A 21316-nucleotide genomic window follows, 5' to 3' on the forward strand; every position below is an offset into this window, starting at 1 on the left:
GGTGGTCTCTGAGTGTTTTTCCAGATGTTTCAGTGATGCTGAGCCATGCATGTAAATATAAAAGCCTGTGCATATAAATCAGTATTATTACCCCTCTCTAGATTTCAAACTGTGCTAATGGTAAACAGCACAGGTATCTCAAATGCAGTAACACTATTCCTGTAGTAAACCTTACCATGGAAATATAAAACAAACCTAACAGAATCTCTTGAAGATGCAAATAAAAAAGTAATAAAAAAAGAAGCCTGCTTATAAATCTAATGGACAGTCAATTAGTTCAGTTCTGCCTTCATATTTCTTCCTCAGAGGAAATATATTTTTTCACTCTATAAATAACCAGCTCTTAAAAAGGTCTTTACACTGCCTATTATACTTGCGTAACACCAGATCCAGGCATCAGGCCTCTGAAATATTGATTTATGTAGTAGAATTGCTTACCAGTGAAGTGTAGTTTCAGTGACGCAGCAGTGGCTAATAGGCACCGGGTGCATCTGTACGTACGGGGAAGGGGGGAAACATCAGGACAGTGCTTGTGTCCGGAGCCAGGTGAGCACACTGCAGAGCACCCACAGGTAGGGGGTGGCAAGGTGTCACTTCTAAGACCCTTTCTCACAAATTAAGCTTCACAGAGAGTTTACAGAAGAATGCAAATCTCTTTATAAACTTTGCATTATCCTTCAGAGCATCAAAGTATGTTCTCAGCTTGGTAGCTAAGCAGCACTTAGAGTTAAAGGAGGCTCGAGGTTTTGTTTATCCCTTGTCACACAGGAGGGTCAACACGATGGCTGTACAACAAACGGCACAAAAAGCAAAGGAGAAATTAGTTCAGGCCTGCTGAGAACCTGATTCAAAGTCCACTGAAGTCAAAAGAAGTCTTTCATCTATGACTCAGTAGGGTTTTGGATCAGTCCGTAATTGCATCCAAGTGCCGCCTGCCCCTGACACGTAGGAGTTATGTAGCTGTGCTAAGAGAAAGTGGTTCAGAAGTAGAATTAGTCACGTGTTCGTTGTTTGTGACCTTGGCAAAAATACTATTCCCCCTGCTGCACTGAAAACTGTCCGCGGTTGAAGAATGGCTCAGAAATAGCCTGCTGACAAACTGGGAGCATTTTGACACAGAACCACCATGTCTGCATCACATATGTGGCATGTTTGTATCAAATTGATGGCTTAGGGGTATTTGGAATATTTGTCATTGGTTTGGCAAAATCTAACTACCTCTTCTTGACATACTTGTGGATGAAACACCCTCAGTTTGTCTTTACCTGTCTTACACAACCTCTTTCCACCCGAGGTGCAGCTGATTGTTTTCACATGGTAGTGGAGTTTCTTAGTTTTGTTCAAACCTTAGTCTTTGTAAAGGTTTTACAGTTGTTCTTTGGCACTTCTACATCTTTCACATACTTCTCTGTTTCCCAGCGTCCTTCTGTCAAGGATGGCAGCTGGTTATAAATGATCCTATCCAGCAAAAACAAAAACCAGTCACTGGGTAAAAGATCTGGTTTGTGCCTTGCAAAGAACAGGACAAAGATGATGTATTAATTTCATGCGGCGTTATTCAGGAAAGCATCTCTATTCAGGACAACACTTAAATCTGCTTAAATCACACTGAAGTATGTGTCAAGTTGAGCCACATACTTTTAGTGCTGTTCTGAACAGAAATGGACTCAAGTACACGTTTAAGTGCTTTTCTGGAACATGACTGCCCATAAAGCTCTAGTAGACTCTATCAGTTAGCTGGCACTAGTGTTATTAGTACTTCAACTCATTTAATTCAGGGTGCTTTTTGTAGAAGTTTCCGAATATTGATTAATAATACATCTTAGTTGCAAGTGTTTATTGGTCTTCTCCAGCTGTCCTCAGCTTGTGGTCAATGCCCATTATTTTCTATCAATCTAGCTAGCAGACAGAAGCAAATGATAGTGAATATATCTCCCTATGCAAGCTGCCATCAAATTTTTCACTAAAATCCATTTCTTCTTCCACCAATTCTAATAATGGAATTTAAAGTTAGATTAGTTGGAAGCAACTTTTTTTTTTTTTTTTTCAGCTGGCAAGCAATTAGTTTCATAGAAGTTGAAAAATGAAAAGCAGAAGGATTTAAAGCAGTATTTCCTCTCACAGGTTTTTCTAGAAGGCTGAGCTGAATCTCTTCTGAAGCACAGGTCATTCCTTGCTCTGCATGTGTATGAAATGTTGGCCTGCAGTAAGCACTGCTTAAGCAGAGCCAAATTCCTCTGTAGGCCTTTGGAGGCTCTTCCCCTCCAGTCTGCAGAGCTGCTTTGCTTACGCAAGGCAAGGACCGCTGTAGCAGCTCATTTGGAGTAATTAATCAAGCTGCAGCCATACTGAGACGCAGAGGAAGGCTGTGTTAATGGAGTCATTAGAGTGCCAGCACTGTGAATTCATCAGGATTAGAGATAAATGTGGTAAAACATCTCTAGGTGGGATTTTGATGGGGAAAGATTAGAAAAATTGTATATGGCATTGCTTAGTTTGTAATACCCTACCTCACGCACAGTATTTCTCATTGTGCATTTATGTCCAGAAAAGGGACAACTGGCTCAGCTGACAACTCTTCCAGCTGAAACAAAAAGGAAAAAATGCTGTTATTGTAATGCCTGGGAATCACCTCCCAAACCACTGCCACGGTTTGGGACATAAGGGTGCGATGAGGTGCTGCCACTCTCTGGAGATGGTGCTTGAAAAGTGCTGTGGTTCTGCCACTCTGCAGGTGTGTCTTCACGCGTAATTGTGTGACGGATTTCATTTCCACAGCATCCAAACCTGTGAATTGGCTCCAAAAGAGTAAATCGGTATGTCTGTCAAAACCAGAACTTGGTGGTCCAGACACAACTTCTAGCTTAAGAAATTGTTATACCACTGCTTGCAGGGAGCTCACAGGGTATGTGCAAGGAACCGTTGCTCCCTGTCCCTGTCCCTCTCTGAGGAAGGGTTTTGGTTCTGTGGTCTGACCCCTGCAGCTTTCTTATGGTTTTTGCTTTTCTAATGCCCATCCTTTAATTGTGTGTGCATACAGGACACGGAAGTCCTTAACACGGCCATCCTGACGGGCAAAACAGTGTCTGTTCCAGTCAAGGTCGTTGCTGTGCAGGAGGATGGGTCGGTGGTTGATGTTTCAGAGTCCACTGAGTGCAAATCGGCTGATGAAGATGTCGTAAAGGTAAGGCACCCACAAGAGGTGGGCATGAGGAAAATGTGAGTTTTCTCCCTTGTCTTCACCACCAGCACCACCATATTGGGTCCTAGCCTGCATTCTGGATTTAACGTGGACTGGTTGTTTTATACAATCCTAGCTGTTTCTGCAGTGGTAGGTGTTTCCATTGTGCAATAAGGAATTTGGTTTCCAGAGGTTATGCAGGGTTAGCACATTTCTACAGACTGATGTGGAGCCGTTTGTGCTGATGTCCATACGGTGTGGCAGTGGGCCAGGGATGCTGAGAGAGCAGTCCTTGTCCTTCTTCGCTGGCCAGCGGGTGCTAATGAGAAAGAACGTGACTTTTGATACATCCCACATGGGAGAAGTCAACTCGCCACACAGGGACCTTTATTCTTGTGTGGCTTTTCTGCATCCATTATTAAATAGTAATAACACAGTATATTGTTATAGTGTACAGCAAAGCAGTACATGCTTCTGACTGCATCACCTACTTTCCACTCAGGAGTCTCTTACAAGTACTGAACTTTACCAAAATCTGGAGGAGCATGACAGAGAATAGAAAATAACAAAGATATTGCAAAAATCCTTAAAACAAAAGCTGTGAACTGTTAAACATTTTTTTAATATAATGTGTTCAGCTGGTTTTCATTGCACAGCACTGAGATGAAAACAGCTTTAACTTTATCAAGACATTGACTGTATGACTTCTGACACATTGCATGGCTTTCAGCTTTTAGCTCATTATTTTTAGGCATAGAAGAGGTACTTTTGAACATCTTTAGTAGATTTATTTGATTTATTATGTGGTTTGAGGCTGTTTTTTGTTGTTTTAAATGAACATCGGAATTGAGTACAATGGCTTCTATATAGGGTTGTTTTCCTGTATTCTCTATGAACTTCTTTGGGTTGTCCTAGAAAGATGATTTCTTTGTCTCAATTCCAGGAAAATACAGTATATTATATAAAAATGCTGTAAAAATGGGATAGTATACTCATCCTTTTTTACATATAGTAATCCTATAACCTGTAGATCTTATTATAAACTCTGGAGCTCTGAAAAAACAAGTTCCTCATATTCTGTCTGCTAACTGTGTCATGTCTGAATGTATCCCAGGCCTGACCCAGTCCCTTTTATAACTACTTTTAAAAGGTCTCTTCAGGTTGCATTTGAAACCCACATCCTATACCTGTGTACTTTTTTTTACTATTTAGTTTGTACTATTTTTACTATTTAGTTTGTACTATTTTTATTTTTTTATTTTTATTTAGTTTGTACTATTTTTACCTATCAATGTAACCTCTTTCTAGATAAGACTGCAGAGGTCCTAACAGATAGCTTGTATTTGTCAGATAATTTTTCGTGTTCTGTGTCTGGCTAAAGAAATGCACATAGCAAAGCTGTCATTTATTTTGAAGACCATATGCTGGAATGAAAAATTCACCTTCTTACTTTTGACAACTCTGAATGAGCTTGTTACTGATATTTAAATACTCTAAAACAAACATCTCATTGCATTTTATTTCCAACAACAAAGAAATTCCTTTGCAGTTAAAGTGCTTACAGAGCAACTGTACATTTCATAGAGATATCCTTTTTCTGAGACTCTCAGATGAGAGATGACATCCACTTGATCCTAAGTAGCTATAGGAAAGACATGATAGGTTTGGGCAAAAGTCTTGGTCAGACAACCTCTGCTTGCTTCCAAGTTTTTTCATGAATGTTTTTATCTCTGTTTATCTTGAAGGCAAATTATTCATAAATAAGATTCAAGTGATTGAGAAGAGGCACGTGTGCAGTTGAATCCTCAGGGACAGAGTGATGCCTAGCACTTCTCAGACCTTAAAACATTTTGCAAAGGAAATCAGTGTAATAATCCCTTTTCGTGAAAGTGACTGTTCCAACGTTTGCCCTTGGCCAGTGATGTGGAAGAGGTTTCTTGAATCTCTACCCTGAGCTCCAGCTTCTCTATTTTATGTTATATATTAGATGGGGAAAGAAAAATCACATTTTGTTTTTCTGGTAACCAAATTTCCTTGAGAGCTCTTACCAGAAAGGACATGAATGAATATCTTTGTTTATGACTAATTTAATTGTCATAGAAGCAGTTTCTTTTGATAAATTTTGCTGTTGGTTTTTTTTTTTTTTTTTGCTATTTACTGTACAGCTCTTTGTATCTGATTAGTGGCTATTATTTATCAGTTTACAACGAAGTGCTCCTATTATAAACTCAAGCACCAAGTTATATATCATCAGTATATTATTGCTCAGACTGTCTTTTCTTTTCTTTGTACTTCAGAAAACCAGATACCGATCTAAAAGATTGTGTATGTGGACTTTTGTTTCTATTAATTGGATTTCTAGTATTTCTAGGACTTGCTATAGTTAGAGAATGCTAGACTGAACCAGATACAAAAAGGTCAGGAAAAGGACTCCCCTTCCTCTTCCACTAATAAAATTAGTATCTGCACATGTTAGGGAGATGTTGCATTTCAAAACACTGCTTGTTTAAAGTCCATTTAGTTCAATCAGCAGTTGTCCATATGGATGTCCTGTCAAAGCTGGGTATGAAGTTGTTATGGTTCCTGAATTTAAGAGGTCCACTGAAGCTTGCAGCTAAATAAAACTTGACATGACCTCTTTGAGCAGAGACAAGATTACCAGTTGCATTTGTGGATTTATGCACTTCAAGAAAGCAAAGCTCTTGCCCTTTGACCATCTTCCTTTCTTGCTTTTTTCAAGATGGGTTGTATTTCTAGGTGGAAGTAGACCTGTTCCAAAGCACCTTCAAGTTGATGTGGGTCCTCCCCCTTTCAATGATTTGGGGAGAGCAGACCAAAACACTAGGCAAAATTCTGCACAGGTTTTACAAGATTTGCACTGTATTTTCCCTCACCCCCCTTCCCTTATTTTTTTTTTAGTGGCCAAGTTGGGTGTAAATCTGGTCATCATTTGACTACTCTGTAAAATTATTTGCGCATCAAATCACTGACAGAAGAGTGCCTCTGGGACTCTTTCCCAGACCTGATATCCAAGGCTATTGGCTTAATGCATGAAAACAAGAGGTCTGAGTGTGGTCTTCACTGAGTTCAACTTGCCCCATCCTGGTGATAGAAAGGGTTTCAAAATGGGAGTAATATTATTTTTGTGAAAATTACAACACCGTTATAATGGATTTTAGTCACAAATTACTGAGAGGTACTCTCAGACTGAATGCTATTCAGGCATAATTTTTAACTGGAAATACATGTATTGGTTGCAAGATTGAATCCATAACAATTAATTAGCCGAGTTAAAATTTAGTACAAGCTTTATGTGCCTGTATTTTTTCATAAAAATGCATATTTCCTTTACAAGCCCCTTTGGTAAACTCACTATTGACTTTGCTTCCAGATTTGTGTTGCCTTTTCTACATACGTTGTACTGCTAAACCCTCTAATAAGGGTTGTCAGGCATTTTGGATGTAATTGCCTTATCTTGAGCTTCTTTTCACTGTTAATTCTGCCTTTATTGTTTCTTTTGTAATTGGAGAGATATTCATATTCTTTTGGGCAGAACAGAGTGTTGCATTCTTAACCTTTTATTTCTGTTTAATAGCTAATGATTTAATAGACAATTAATGAAACAGTTCTTTGATCACTGCTCTAACACCATTATTTTCAATTAAGACACAATGAACTGAATCTAGCTTAAATAGAAACAGACTTTGGCCCAGGCTATTATGTATTTATACAAAATGTGCTTATCTGGGCAGCTACCTAGGTATCACATTGATAAAAATACTACTCAGAGATGGTCAAACAGATAGATGCTGAGTGATTTATTAGTAGACAAAAGATGTGAATCCATCCTGTCCAAAGCCATATATCTCCTCCGCATAACACTTTAATAGCTTCCCAGAAAGAGAGTATTTCAGTCCTTATTTTTCAAAGCCTACATAATTAGTGGTAAATATAGTGAAACACACTCATTACGTCTTGACCTTGCATTTTCCAATCTTATTGTGACTTGATCCTCAGCGGAGTTGACCAGATCAGCTTGTTCAGTTGGACTGCCATCCCTGGTGCCTACAGTTGCTGCTCCCTACAGTTTGACACAGGTCATAATGCTACCAACCATTTTACCTTGAAATGGCTTTAAAAATGTAAAAAACATTTTAAAAATTTTAGATGGAAATATTGCTCTGAGTCAGAGAAACTCTGATGTTTATTCCGTCATTGAAAAGGGATGTTTAATGTTTTTGGCATTTGAAAGAAAAGATTGCCTTTATGATTAAGGCACGGAAATGCTTCTCAGCATTAATTTCCATATCTTTTGCTGATTTCCTGTGTAACTGTGGGAAGTCAGTCATTCCTTTTGGAATCTCACTTCCTTATCTGCAAACAAGGCTGAGAAAACATCTTTTGCCAGCCTCAGCTTGCCTTATGTAATTTTTCAAGCTACTGTCGACAAAATCCTTATCTCCACAAATCCCATTAACTTCAGTGGTCTTCTGCCATGGACCCTCCTGAAGGACTTCTCCCCAGGAGTCCTGCTTTTCCTGCAAACCAGAGCTAAACAGGGTGGTGAAGCTGGAAGGAAAGAAGTGATGGCAACTTGACAAATTTATGCACAAGTTACTCAGCTACTCTGGTGGTGGGTAAAACACTGAGAGATAAAGGAGCTGTAGCATGGTAGGATGTGCCTTTTCTATATGTGTGCTGAACCATGGGGCCTCGGTCTTCACAGGTGGGGAAGAAAAGGATTAAAGCAGTTGTATCATGGCAGAGACCTTCTTTGCCCATCCATCTTATAAGCACTGCTGAAGTTTTGCTGGCCTGTTAAAGTGGGTTTTGCTTGCTCTCCATCAGTCTTTGGGTCACAGTTCGAGGGAAGTCAAGTTAGACCAATGGCAGTGGTGGAGTGACGACCTTGAGATGGTTGTATTGCAGAGGGAAGTCTAACCTGAGGGGCCCTGGCACTGTCAATCTTTACAGCTTCTTAGATGCTCCAGGTAAGGTTCATGCATTACTTTGTCCTCCCTATGGAAGTGTCTTTAAAAGCCTGAACCGTAGTAATTTCACATGAAGAAAAATTCCGAAAACATTTTAGTTACGTGGTAGTCATAAACATCACCCACAAAGCAGCATCAAGTGAGAAAATTATAATGAGGACAGCTTCTTAGTCCAAATGTTTATCTCAGTAGTGTACAAATGAAAGAGAGACAGCTGCCCAATTAATTCATTCTTAGATTAGTCATATTTTCATGTTCTTTGCAAGTTACGCAGAAATTGACTGGTGGTACAAATTAATGTCTGCAGTAATTCAAATGGCTTCCATGGAGTTACACCACGGACTAATTTAGCCTAACTTTTTGTAACAGAAAAGGCTCTCAGCTGAACAGAAGGGAGCCAGAGGGCCTCATCCTCCTCATTTCTGCCCACATGTGAAGTGCAGTAGAAACAGGCTGAATGTGCCCAGGCAGAGGCATACATTAAAAACAATGGTGCTGCAGTAATATACCATGAACTCTTCTGTGCAAGAATGCACTTTTCTTGTCAGCTTGCTAGAGGAAAGCATTTCAGTGAATTATTTTTCACCTTTTCATAATTTCCTGTCTAATTATAATGAAAGTCAAATTCAAACCATTCCTACCCCCTACTTTTCTAACACAAACCTTATCTTGAACTCTCCATAATTAATGTTAAAACAATAGAAGACCTAATTTTGCTAGCAGCAGCCAGCTAGGTTTTATCTAATATGCTGTAAAAATGGTGTAGGAAAGGCAGGAAAGGTAATAATAGCTGAACCAGATTAAATCTGTGGAAGGTTCTTCCCTCTTACAGACAAAAGCAGACGAGCGACTGAGGACCTTATTCAACAGCTGTGGGCACACTGATCTCTAATGCCAGCACAGTAGCTGCTACAAGGGACTCCAAAACAAACAAACAAGCAAACAAACAAAGATAGGGAGGGATACTGCAGTTCTGTAATTTAGATGATACTGAATTCTGGGAACAGTTCCCTGCTGCAGACCCACAGCACGTTCTTAGGACAACTCAGAGCAAGAAGCACCTGCTTGCGGCTGTTTATGCAATGTTTTATGCAGGAGATCTGCAAACAAAGGCAGTGCTTGTCATTTGCAAGTTCTGCAGCTGCTTCACCATTAAAGTATGTGATCGAGAATGAAATGTACATAAAGTGGAGCTGATCTTGTTTCTCCATCCATCATATTTTTGAGTGCCTATCACTTCATTACCTGAGAGCTTGATTTTGTGGACACTTGCTCAGAAATTAGCTTACTCTAGGAGTTCAAACTCTTTCTGGGAGCAGTGAAAATACTCTCTACTCGTTTATATGATGGATTTACTTTGGTGCCAGTTGGTTTATTACACAATTCATTTTGAGCTAGATCTTATTTTTTAAGTGATTTTTTTTCCTCTATGCTGCTGAGTGGTTCAAGATTGACAGACCTGGAGGCTTAACCACTCTGTCTTACCCCAGGGCTGGGGACAGGTTGGGGCTGCAGCAGGCAGCTGCTCAGCTAGAAACCTTTTGAAGTGCAAATGTTTAATTTGGTGAGTCCATCTCCTTGCCCAAGCAGTCCTTTTAATCTCACCTGATTAGTGCCAGTGAATCAGTATCATCAGCTCCATGAAATCAGCTGGTAACAACCTCAAGTCACTGTCAGCTTCATTTCCATCCATCTTTGAGAGCTGGGAGGTGATGGACTCTGCAGTCCATTACAAATCCTCTGAAATAATGACTCCCCCTGATGCCTGGCACAGGGAAGATGCTTACGGCAGCAAAGTGTTCCTCAGCTGAACAGAAGGATTATTTAGGAGGATCCTGCCTGGGACCCAGGAGTCCTGGTTTACCTCTCTGCTGTGCTCCAGACCTCCTCTGTGAAGCTGCTGGTCTGTCTCAGTTGTGCCAGAGGGATGATGAGGATACAGCTGTCTCAGTAGGATTTACTGGCAAGAAACTCGTTAGAGATCTTGTCTTTGATACCTGCGGACAGGTATACCTAAGTTAGAGCAATAATTAGAGATCATTGAGTTGCTTGAAATGCATTAAACTTGTAATTAGATCTTCTGGTTTCTTGTTATTTTGGCCAGAAAACACCCCCTTTGCCCCTATACAAAGTTCATCTTTATTAGTCATAAAAGAGAGGCAGGAGAGTATGGCAGCTCTCTCTGCAATATGTCGACTGTTGAGTTAAGGATTTTGCTTTTTGTTGAAATATCAGAGGTTCTGACATTCAGGTCACCAGATTCTGCTAATTAGTTTCAGAGCCAGACAAAGCATGATCAGAAAAGAAAAGCATAGCCATTTACTGATATTAAGGATTTGTCTCAAAAAAACACCCTTGTTACACAGCAACAGGTTGAAATCTATAGTGTTTTGTGAATGTGCCAAGCTAAAACTTCGCGTTTAGAATCATATTTGCACACAAAACAGTTCCATGTATAGCAATAAGGATGCCAGTGAGGCAGTCTCACAAAATCACATATTGAAGAATTAATATTCTGTACACAGTACGCATTGTACACAGCTTATAGCAAAATATATGTGTGTATTTTCCTGAAGTTATTTTTAAACACACACAGTCTTCAAAGCCAGCTTGAGAAAACAGTGTTTTGTCTGGGAGAGGATCCGTTAAGAACAGACCATACCGACATGTGCAATTACACAGATTTCGGCAGAGATGCTTATGGTGTCTTCCAAGGGACCAGCTGCTGCTTCAGAGGAAGAAAACAATTCTATGGCTTAGCATTTGGCTGCTCGGAGAGCAGAAATGCAAAGGGCATGGATCCCAGTCCTGGGAAACAGTCATTAGCCTGAACTGCGATATTGCTTAGGATAAACTCTGAATATTTTATACTCTTAGTATGCACATAGTAAACAGCTCAGTCCAGGCTCAGCAAAAGCAAATGTAGCAATAAGTAACTGTTGTTGGGAGAAAATGATGAACTTCGGGAAGCACTCCCTTGAGATACATAATAGGAGTTGAGGATGGAGATGATGAGCCTGACACACCACCATCATTCTGAAGTGCACTTAATTTATTTGACTTAGAAGCACCTACCTTTGACAGTTACCAACTCCCTTCCTCATCTTTGGAAGAAGGCAGTTTTGTTCTTGGTATATTTTTAATTATTAATATTTTTGCATTTTGATCGTACAGAATTGGAAACCAGAATGAGAACTATTTTGGTTTCCTTTATAGAAACAGCAACAGGACAAGAAATACAAGTAGCTAGACAGCTGTGTACCTTTGTGCATAAGGATTGGGGCATATCTGTGATTTTGAGGGGAATGAGGAAAATCCAGCCATAAAGAACAGCAGCTAAATACTGGGTTAATGAGTTGGACAAGTCATTAAATAAGGATGAAAGAACAAAATGAAGTTATAAATGGTACTTTTTTCCATTTGCATAAGGTACAGGGAATGGAAGATTCTTGGTGGGGTGTTGCTTTTGTCCTCTTCCAGCTTTGTTACAGGCTGTACTTGAGCATGCCTATCAGATTCGGTGGTTTAAAACTTCAAATTTGTTCAATTGGAAATAGAAACTAAATTCATTGCCTCTCCATTTCAGAGCTCCTCAGTGGGGCATATTTGGAATTCTGTGGTGCTTGGCTGCAGATTTAAGCAGCTTTCCACTGAATTCAGCGTGAAAATGGATCACTGGTTTGATGATAATCAAAATTTTACTCCTTTGATGACTTTATCTTGAGGAAAAGCATTGGAAGTGGTAGTGACTCTAGAGCAAGCAAGCATATTGACCGTGTATTCCTCTTAACATAGTCAGTGGTCAAACAGCCTCCAGTGTTGGCACTGATAGCGCTGTACCCTGGAAGACAAACAGGAACCTCGGTCACCTTAGTACTTTGTTCCAGACACTCCTGTTCTGTTTTTGCTCCCATAATAATCGTGCAAATAGTCCCATTTACTGAGAGTAGGGACTACTCCTGTGAGAAGTGTTGCAGGACGTGGCCTTCACACGTTGTAAAAATGCATTTTAGCAGCACGTAGCCAGCAGCTAACAGACCTGGCAGCTCCGTCAAAGGGAGTTCCAGCCTGCTTCTGCTGGAGAGCCCTATGGTGTCCTGCGGCTGTCCTCCGTCCTGCGCTGCTGAATAAACCTCCCTTAAACAGGAATGCAGATCAGAAATCTGTCATGAGCCAGAAAAAAGGATGTATTGTAATAAACGGAGGAACAGTGAGCAGAGACATGAACTCTTGCGAGTGTCAAGAAAAGGCTGTTAAATACATGTATACCTTATTGAAGAAGATGGGGGCATTTATTTGAGTTGAATGCATTTATTGTTTGTGGAGTACTGACAATGTACTCAACACTGTATAAAAGTGGTGTGGAAACAGCGCCTACCCTACAGATCTCACAGCTGAATAAGAGTTACACAGGGCTTGCCACAATATAGACGTTCTGGGAGGTAATCCTTTATTGAGTTACTTGTACAAATATCCAGAGCAGCTTAGCAGTGAGGAGGGGAATGACATTACCCAGGGAACAGAGAATGGAGATTGCCCAGCAGAACTGCCAGCAAGGGAGAGTTCTCTGTTGAGCTGCATTGTCAGAAATGATGAGTTCCTAGCAGGAAATGCTATCTACTATTTATATGCTGTATTTATTTGCACTTTTCTGATTCCTGCTTCTGAGATTACTGTCTGGATTAAATTTGCAACCCCTCCCCATTGACTCTTAGGTTTCCTCCTGAAAAAATAAGAGAAAATCCTTGAGACACACAATTCTTCCTTAGATCTCTTACACTCAACATTATCCACTGCAGAGCAAAATTAATGTATGCCCTTCCTTATTGTTTTCCTTCCTAATTCATTTCTTTCTATAGAGGCTCAGCAAGCACCAATTTTCCAAGTGAGTTTTTAATCGCCTGAGCCCAGCATGATTACTGTCTTCCAATCTAGTTGCCATTTGATGCAATCAGCATTTCAGAATACAATGATTTTTTCTTCCCCAAACCTGAATGCTATATGGCCAGCTGATACCACTTGGCCTCAAAGGAACATAAAATACTGATAGAGCTGCGTGAAAGAACATAACCTTTGATTGTGAGGTCTCCCCTAGCCAAGTGCACCAAGGTGACGTGAAACAGTTTCTTTCCAGAAATGGTGTAATATGGGGCACAAAGAAATTTATTATTCCAATACTAAGCACATAGGCTGGGGAGGCAGGGAGGGAAGACAGGAGGAGGACAGACTGGCAGCATGCTGAAGTATTTCTCACTGCTGGAATGTTTGCTTTGAAAGGGCCTTTCAAGAGTATACGTTGCCAGGGGAGATTTTCTTTCCATGTCTTTTATTGCCACCCCACAAATCAAAGATTTCAATACACCAGTACTGGAAAACTGCAGGCTTAAATAGTGCCTGCCATGCAGAACCTGTAGTCTTTTAGCTTTCCCCAACCTGTAGTGAGTTTAGCATGAAGGATTATCAGGGTAAAATGAGAAAATCCTTCCATGGACTAAATTACTTATTGTTGTGCTTTTACACACATTTTGTGCATTATAAATGCCAACGCAATGTTTGCAAAATCACTGAGTAATGATCAGGACCAGAGTACCCCAGGCAAGGTCAAAGTAACACATGCAAAGAAAGGACAGAAGGGAACCGGTGGCTGCAGGCAGGGCGCTGTGCTGTGCTGGGAGCAGGCTGCCCAGAGCTGGGTCTCCTCCTTCCAGCCTGTCCCGTGGCAGCTCCTGGTGAGCCTCCTCCCGTGGAGGCCCTGGGATGCCTTTGCCCTTTTATGCACCATAACCCTGGGAGGAAACAACACCGGTACCGTGTTGTACTGTGGCGAGAGTGCTGTAACAGCCCGCGCTGTTACGGTGGAGAGCTGAGGAGCTGCTGGGAGGCTTCTCTTTGTGCTGTGCGTTGCATAAGGCAAATGCCCATAACCTGTGCATGTTTCCCAGCACTCTGCGGATGCCATGCAGCTCTAACTATTTAGGTTACAGCGTGTTTGTTTTTTACAATGTTGGTGGTGAGTATGGTTGTCTAAAGTCTAGTAGACAGCCATTTGCTAGGACCTTCTGTTCTTAGCAAACTTGACAATGTGGCTTGTTTAACTGCCTTATGTTATTACTGATATTTTCATCTTCTGTAACTAATTTTGCCGAGCAAAAATGTATTATTGCCAACTTGGATCTCCTTAATTCTTGTAAGAAAATGCCTCTAGCTTCAGCCCATTTGAATAATACACAGATGGTTTTGTACAGGATCATGACTTCTTTGAGAAGGTTGCTGACATTGTGTGAGTGTCTGCGGAGCTAGGCTGGGAAGGGATCCTATTTGGTGAGACTGAAGAGATTCTGAAGAAGGCTGCCATTGCCTGTCTTTCAAATAATTGTTTTTCTGTCTGTCACTGGGAGTTCAGAAGGAGTCACAGCAAGCTCATGGAAAAGCCTGAGGTGCCTGAAAATGAACGTGATACTAAACAAAGAAGGCTAGGATGCGATTGAAAGAGAAGAGAACTAAGGAAAAGAAATATAAAGTACCTCGAAAAGCAGAAACGTAACCAGAGCAGCTCATCCCTTCTAGGCTCTCCAGCACAGTGCAGGACATGCACTGCCCGACCCCTTTGGGCAGCCCCAGCCACTGTGCACGGGCTTTCTAGGAAGGCACAGCAGATCCCAGTGCTGTCTAGGTGTCATCACTGAGTTGGCTTTTTGTCCTGGTTTCAGCTAAGATAGAATTAATTCTTTTCCTAGTGGCTGGTATGATGCTGTGTTTCAGATCTGGGATGAGAATAATACTAATAACACACCAGGGCTGTAGTTGTTGCTGAGCAGTGCTCACGCAGAGCCCAGGACTTCAGCTTCTGCTGCCCTGCCAGCAAGGAGGCCGGGGGGTACACAAGGAGCCTTTACCTTGGAGGGGACAGAACCAGGACAGCTGGTCCAGAGTGGCTGAAGGGATGTCCCATGCCCGATGGCATCATGCTGAACAGTAAAACTAGTGATTTATCCAGGAAGGGGCTGCTGCTTGGGGATCGGCTTGGCATCAGTCAGTGGGTGCTGAGCAGTTGCGTTTGCATCACTTGTTTTTTTTAGTCTTTTTTTGTTGTTGTTTTTGTTTGTTTGTTTATTTATTTATTTATTTCCTTTCTTATCAAACTGTACTTGTCTCAACCCACAAGTTCTTGCATTTTTACCTTTTTTCAATTCTCTCCCCCATCCCACTGGGGGGAGCGAGCGAACAGCTGCGTTGTGCTGAGCTGCCTGCCAGCTTAAACCACACAACCTTTTTTACCCCATGAGAAATGAACCCTTTGCACCAAACCTTTTCCATGGCTTCTGAAGACTCTGACAGCACCTTGCAGATACTATAAAGTGTGTAAGATGTAAGCCTCAAAGCGCAGACGTTTTCTACATAGCATGCCTCCTGAGCAGCACAGGGGACCAGAAGTATGTTTTAGTTATTCTAGTTTGAATAAAATCTTTGCTGAATGATCCCCTTGAATAGAGATGCATAGGTGGAAATGAAGTAGACTATAGATTGGGAAGGCAGATTATATCTGCACAAGAATGGCCCTTAATGTTGAATCAATAAGTGTAGATACCTGGCATTGGGCATGCGGTCACTAAAAACTGGTGACCTACGGCCAGTCCACATTAGGTAACGAGGAAGGCAGCAAACTGTAGAAAAGCAAACAGCTTACTAACACTGAAAAAGCGCTCTTTCAAGTTAAATCAATAGGACGACATCTATGACCTGCAAAAAACATGAGACTTTAATAGACTTATTTCAGTAAACAGAATCTAATATCTTTGGTAGCCACAAGATGACTTAGGAGATGCCTGCTGCAGGAGGATGTTGTGTTATAAAGGTGAAATTACTGGCAAGCAGAAATAATTTCCTGTAAACTCATGCACTCTCCCCTCCGTGAAAGTTTAAAGCATTTACATATAAGCACCATGTCAGTGGTGATAACCTTTGTGTCCTTTTTCATGTCATCCTTTAGCAAACAGTAAATTAAGTGGACGTATGATATTCCCCAGTACCTGCTGCTCTGGCCAAAGTGATTTGAGTGGACAGACTCTTGTGGCTTTGTCAAAGACCAGTGCACGTCCAGGGCCGTGTTCTCTCTGACATGTCTGCAGGCACCAAGCCGGGACGTTGGAAGCAGCGCTGGGCAAAGGTCAGAGGAACATCGTGACTCTGCCCTCCTGCTGCTCAGGGGCAGAAGACATCCTGTAGCAAGACGGGAGGTTGGGAAGAGCTTTCCAGTGCACTAAAAGCTCAAGAATGTATATTTAAAGATGGCTTTGTGATAATTCTTCCTTAGGTGTTGAAAGTTCCTCAGACAACAGGGGGAGAAACCTTCCTTGTGGCTGTGTCCCACTGGATCTCATCTTCTGTGTAGGTGTAGCAAGCCCTCTGGCACTGACTCGGAGTGTAGCAGCTCTTAAATGTCTGCAAAGGGTAATCTCAGGCACACATCAGCAACATAAATTAAGAGGATGTGGGGACCTCACTCGCTTATACCCCTTTTGAAAGTCTTCAGGCCAGGTGAATAAAATAGATAGGGGAAGCCACATAGCTATAAGTTGTAAGAGGGACAAAAACGAAAGAAGAGCTGAAAAATGACTGAAAGAGCTGAAAGGGAAGAATATGAAAGCTATCAGAGACTAAGGTGAATGGACAGAAAAAGTGTATAGTTATTTGCAGCAGGTGTAGTTAAAATCCCAAACAAAACCTCACTAAGCCCTCCTTTGCCAACAGAAGTGGGAGATCAATGCAAGAAAGTCTTTGAAGTTTTTAGGCTGAAATAGGAAATGAAGCCACAGAGGAGGCGATGACAGCTATCCTATAGCAGCGTCCAACGTGTGCTTGCAGCACGAACGCTGCAAAAAAACGTCCATGTGATGCTGGCTGAGAAGCCAGTATTAAGAAAACTCCAAGATCAGGGAATAAGAGAGGGAACATGAGTTTCTAAAAAAAATTCAAGGCAAAATAATCTAGAAAGTCTTCAGTGGTGTTTTCACAAAGATTATAAAACCCCAGTATAACACCTGTTACCTCGTGCAGTGCGTGCCAGGGACACAATATCAGTTGCATGGGATTTCTGTTCTGTTCGGGCAGAAATGTGACAGTCATAGCACTGGATTACTTTGTCTCTATTTAATTTTGTCTCTCTGTTTAATAGGAATGGGGAAGGAAGTGTCTTCAGAGAACAATAGCACAAAAGAAAAAATTTGCATTAATTAAAAATGAAATCAGTAGTTCACATTAATTTTTAGCCTTTTTTTTTTTTTTTTTTGTAGCTATAGCAAGCTAGGAGAGGAAAGGAAGATAAGGACCTAGGATTTCAAGGGAAAGTAGTTTCTTTATTTGTGCATGGAATACCCCACATCTGATTGCACCTCTCTGGTGGTTCATCACAAGCCATAATATCCCCCTGAGTAAGCCTGTTTGGGATTGGCAGTGTGACCAAAATTCACATAAAATCTCTGCTAACTTTAAACTAACTAGTTTTGGTAGCAAACGTGGAAAGACTTCAGCTTGGGCTAACTGATTAGAGTCTGTAATATATGTAAAATGTAATATATCTTTACCAAAACCCAGGCTAACTAATGTACAGCTTGATCAGGTGCATTTGACAGAGTTGTAAACCTGCTGCACATTTGGATTACCCGGCTAATTTATTTTCATTTTGCTTTTCCTGTCTCTTTTGTTTTAGGAATTTTTAATGTAGCACCATTCTTAATGAATTTTTAACATAGAACCATTCTTAAGTACTAGCACATGGACTGGGACACCCAGGGCAGGACTGGAGGGGATGATGGAAAGGCGTCTTTATACCTTTACATCACTACAGCTCTGTTCCTCTGTAGCCAATTAATATTTTCTTCTCTTATCTTCCCTGTAATGTAGACACAGCCCCCTGTATCATTACAATACTGTCTTCATTTAGAAAGTCCTTTTTGCTACACAATATACAATATAATATACAAGAATATAACATACAATATATAATATACAAAATATATAATTATATACATAATATATTGTAGCTCCAATACGGGCCTTACAGATACACAAAGATCCTCCCTCTGGAAATGTTTGCCTCATTTTTTTTTTTTTTAATATCGTTGCATAAAAATCGGGTTCAAAATAATTTTTGGACACATCTGAAGGCCTGTAATGTTGGCCTTGAGTGCATTCACATTTTTAAACTGTTCTTAATACCCACTAGAGATAACTATTTTTTTTTTTTTGGTAAAATTTAGTTTTTCACAGACTCATATGTCTCCAGGAATTTTCACATAAAGCACCAAATGTTTTGAATGGTGTGCTAAAATTACAGTTAGCAGAAGTGCAGTGTATGCAGTGCAATAAGATGTGTGATCTACCAATGTCTAGAAGTTTGACCCTCTTGTATGTGTGAGGAACTTGCACCATCTTTGTGTGTATAAATATATATATATATATATATATATATAAACTTGCTTCTCTGAATTACATCCTGCTATTGTCTCTCAGCTTTTGCCACTTACTGTGTATGCACTCTGTCTCTTCATGCTGGTTTTCTGCGTTATCTTGTATTGGAGGCATAAAACAGTCTAGAAAGAGGGTAACTATATACTCCTATATGAGCAGAGAAGGAAGATAATTTCTAAGGTAAAGGCTCCTTGGCATTCTCTCCAAATAATTTTATTGAAGCACTTTGCTGAGTGAAAGCTGTTTAAGGGCTGTTTTTGTTGGCTCTGTTTGCTGAATGTCCCTTTTTCCTTATTTTTCCTAATCAATGAATTATTTGTTGCTCAGAGACTAAAAACTAGCAGGGAAACCTTATAAATATAGATGCACTAAAATAGGACCAAAGTTTCTTTTGCAAAATAAAAGTGTACTACTGTGCATTTAAAAGCTTCCTTCCTTTCCTTCCTTTCCTTCCTTCCTTCCTTCCTTCCTCCCTCCCTCCCTCCTTCATTTTATTTATTTATTTATTTATTTATGGTTTTCAAATGATTCTTTGGGATAAGAATGGTGTATCCTTTCATGACTAGTACAAGATTAAAGGCTGTATCAGTGTGGCTAACATTCATGATGTAACACATTACTTACTCTAAACACAGTAAGCCCAGAAGCTTTATTACTTGGCTGTTTAGTCATCTTCTGGTGTTGTGGCTTCCCAGTAGCATCGCAGTTGCCATATATTCAAATTACATTCATAGGGAAGGGGCGCAGTTGTCTTTCAGTGTCAGGAACAGCACATAGGCTCTTCTTCCCTACGGAGTAGTTCAGGAGCAGCACGAGGACTTTGTATACGCTGGCTCTGCTGTGAAGACACTGCGGTGTTTCTGCCCAGCTGGGAGGGCTGAGTGGCCAGTGTCCTACATGAGGGCTCTACGCACTCAGCAGCCTTGAGCGTTTTGCACAGCGTTTGCAGCATCTATGGAATGTTTGTGGGAGATGGGGAAATTTGGAGGTGACTTGTATTCTCCAGGAACCTGAAGAAACCGGCAAAGGAGAGCTGGCAAGCTTCAAGTTATAACTGACCTGTAGATTATATATATATTTTTCTGAATAACACATTCTTTAGAAACCTTTATTACCCCTCCTAAAATTTGGAATTGAAAAAACTGAAGGATATGCAACACATGAAATTGAGTGAATACGCATGTAATTGTTTCTTTTTCTTTTACTTTCATGGAGCCTTAGATCTTAAATTTCAGTCACAGGGATTAGACCAATGCATCATGAACACCAAGTTTACTTAGTACACAGAAGATTACTTTTAAAGCCCATTATTTTACAAAGAACTTCAGTGGAACTGGAGTATGTTACATCTGCCTGAATATTCTCCCCTCTTACTTTTCTCAACAATGTGTAAATTATTCTGTCAGCCTATAACCCTATTTGTGTGAGTAATTCAAGTGAAAAAAAAAAAGAGAAAAAAACAGCTTATAGTTCCAACATATGTGTTAGTTTCACCTAATAAACAGTTTCTACAGAGCAGGTTCAGTGTTTGAAATTAAAATTGGTGCAAGAAAGAGCTGGCACCATATTGCTGGGGTTTCATCAGATAAACAACTCCTAATCCCTTCTGGGACACCAGCTGATGAATATGAAGCACATGGATGTTTACTTAAACTATCAAGTGGTGGTAATGTCTAATCTACAGAAGTTTAAGGATCAAATACTTAAGCAAAACACACCTCATAAAAGCATGTGCTTAGAATTAGTGCTGGTGAGAGATCTCTTATCTCAGTGCAAAGAATGAAGATGTCTGTCTAGAGATAAGCATGCTAGTCTGGGAAGGATGTTAGCCCAGGAGAGCTACTGCATAGCTTGTCATCATGGTGACAAGACAAGCAGAAGCCAAGCTGACTTGCATACCAGACTGCTTAAGAAATGGCAGCTCAAGGAGCAAGAATGGGACTGGCACAATTTTGATCACAAATGGCCAAGGAAGCAAGAGATACTGCTCTGAGCTCTGGTCCATGTGTTACCATTATCAGCAAAAGTAGCGGTTGAATGACTAAAGAATGTTCCTGAAGTTTCTCCGAAACACAAACTGTGCTGAGATTTAAATGAGCTTGAACCACATGAGATGTGCATCTGCTCTCCTGCATCCTGGCAGTCGAAGTACTGCTCTATCAAGAGATAATTGCAGTTTGGCCAAACAACTTCAAGTATGAAGTACCAAAAAACTTGAGTGTCTCGCTGCCTCAAAATCTTCCCTGTTCCAAGCTTGTGTCACAGTTGGCTGTCATTGCATTACAATAGAAAGTGAAGGCCTTTAAAACTCCTGGTCTGAGGCCAGTAAATCAGTAGAAAATCCCTCATTTACTTTATGAGTGTTGGATCAACGCTAAAAGAGTCATGTGTTATCCCCTACAAGACACATCCCATTTTTCTTTCACACATCTAAGTAGAGCCCCATCTGGTTTCACAACTCAATGTAGAAATGTCTATGCTACGACCAGTAGCAACATAGCCACCACTATCTTTAAGTCATTGGTATCAAGCATCATTTCTTCATGTGCAGGGGAGCTGACATCCCTGATGGCCCAACCACTATTCAGGTACTGTGAACGAAGACTTACCAAAGACACCAACATCTTAATATGGCTGTTGATTTCACCTAATGAAGATCGTCTTTTTTTTCTTA

The 21316-nt window shown here is 40.6% G+C and overlaps 1 protein-coding gene across 13 annotated transcripts in view; it reads left to right on the forward strand.

Moving 5' to 3' along the window:
* TMEM132B (transmembrane protein 132B) overlaps positions 1-21316 on the forward strand; it is a 254707-nt gene that overhangs the window by 207559 nt on the left and 25832 nt on the right. For all 13 annotated transcript variants that reach the window (XM_048073878.2, XM_048073880.2, XM_066979197.1 and 10 more), the window contains one exon: positions 3041-3184. In XM_048073878.2, coding sequence (XP_047929835.2) covers positions 3041-3184 — 144 coding nt within the window. The remainder of the gene's footprint in view (positions 1-3040; positions 3185-21316) is intronic.

The sequence above is a fragment of the Anser cygnoides genome, chromosome 17 (assembly GCF_040182565.1).
Source record: "Anser cygnoides isolate HZ-2024a breed goose chromosome 17, Taihu_goose_T2T_genome, whole genome shotgun sequence".
NCBI classification, from domain to species: domain Eukaryota; kingdom Metazoa; phylum Chordata; class Aves; order Anseriformes; family Anatidae; genus Anser; species Anser cygnoides.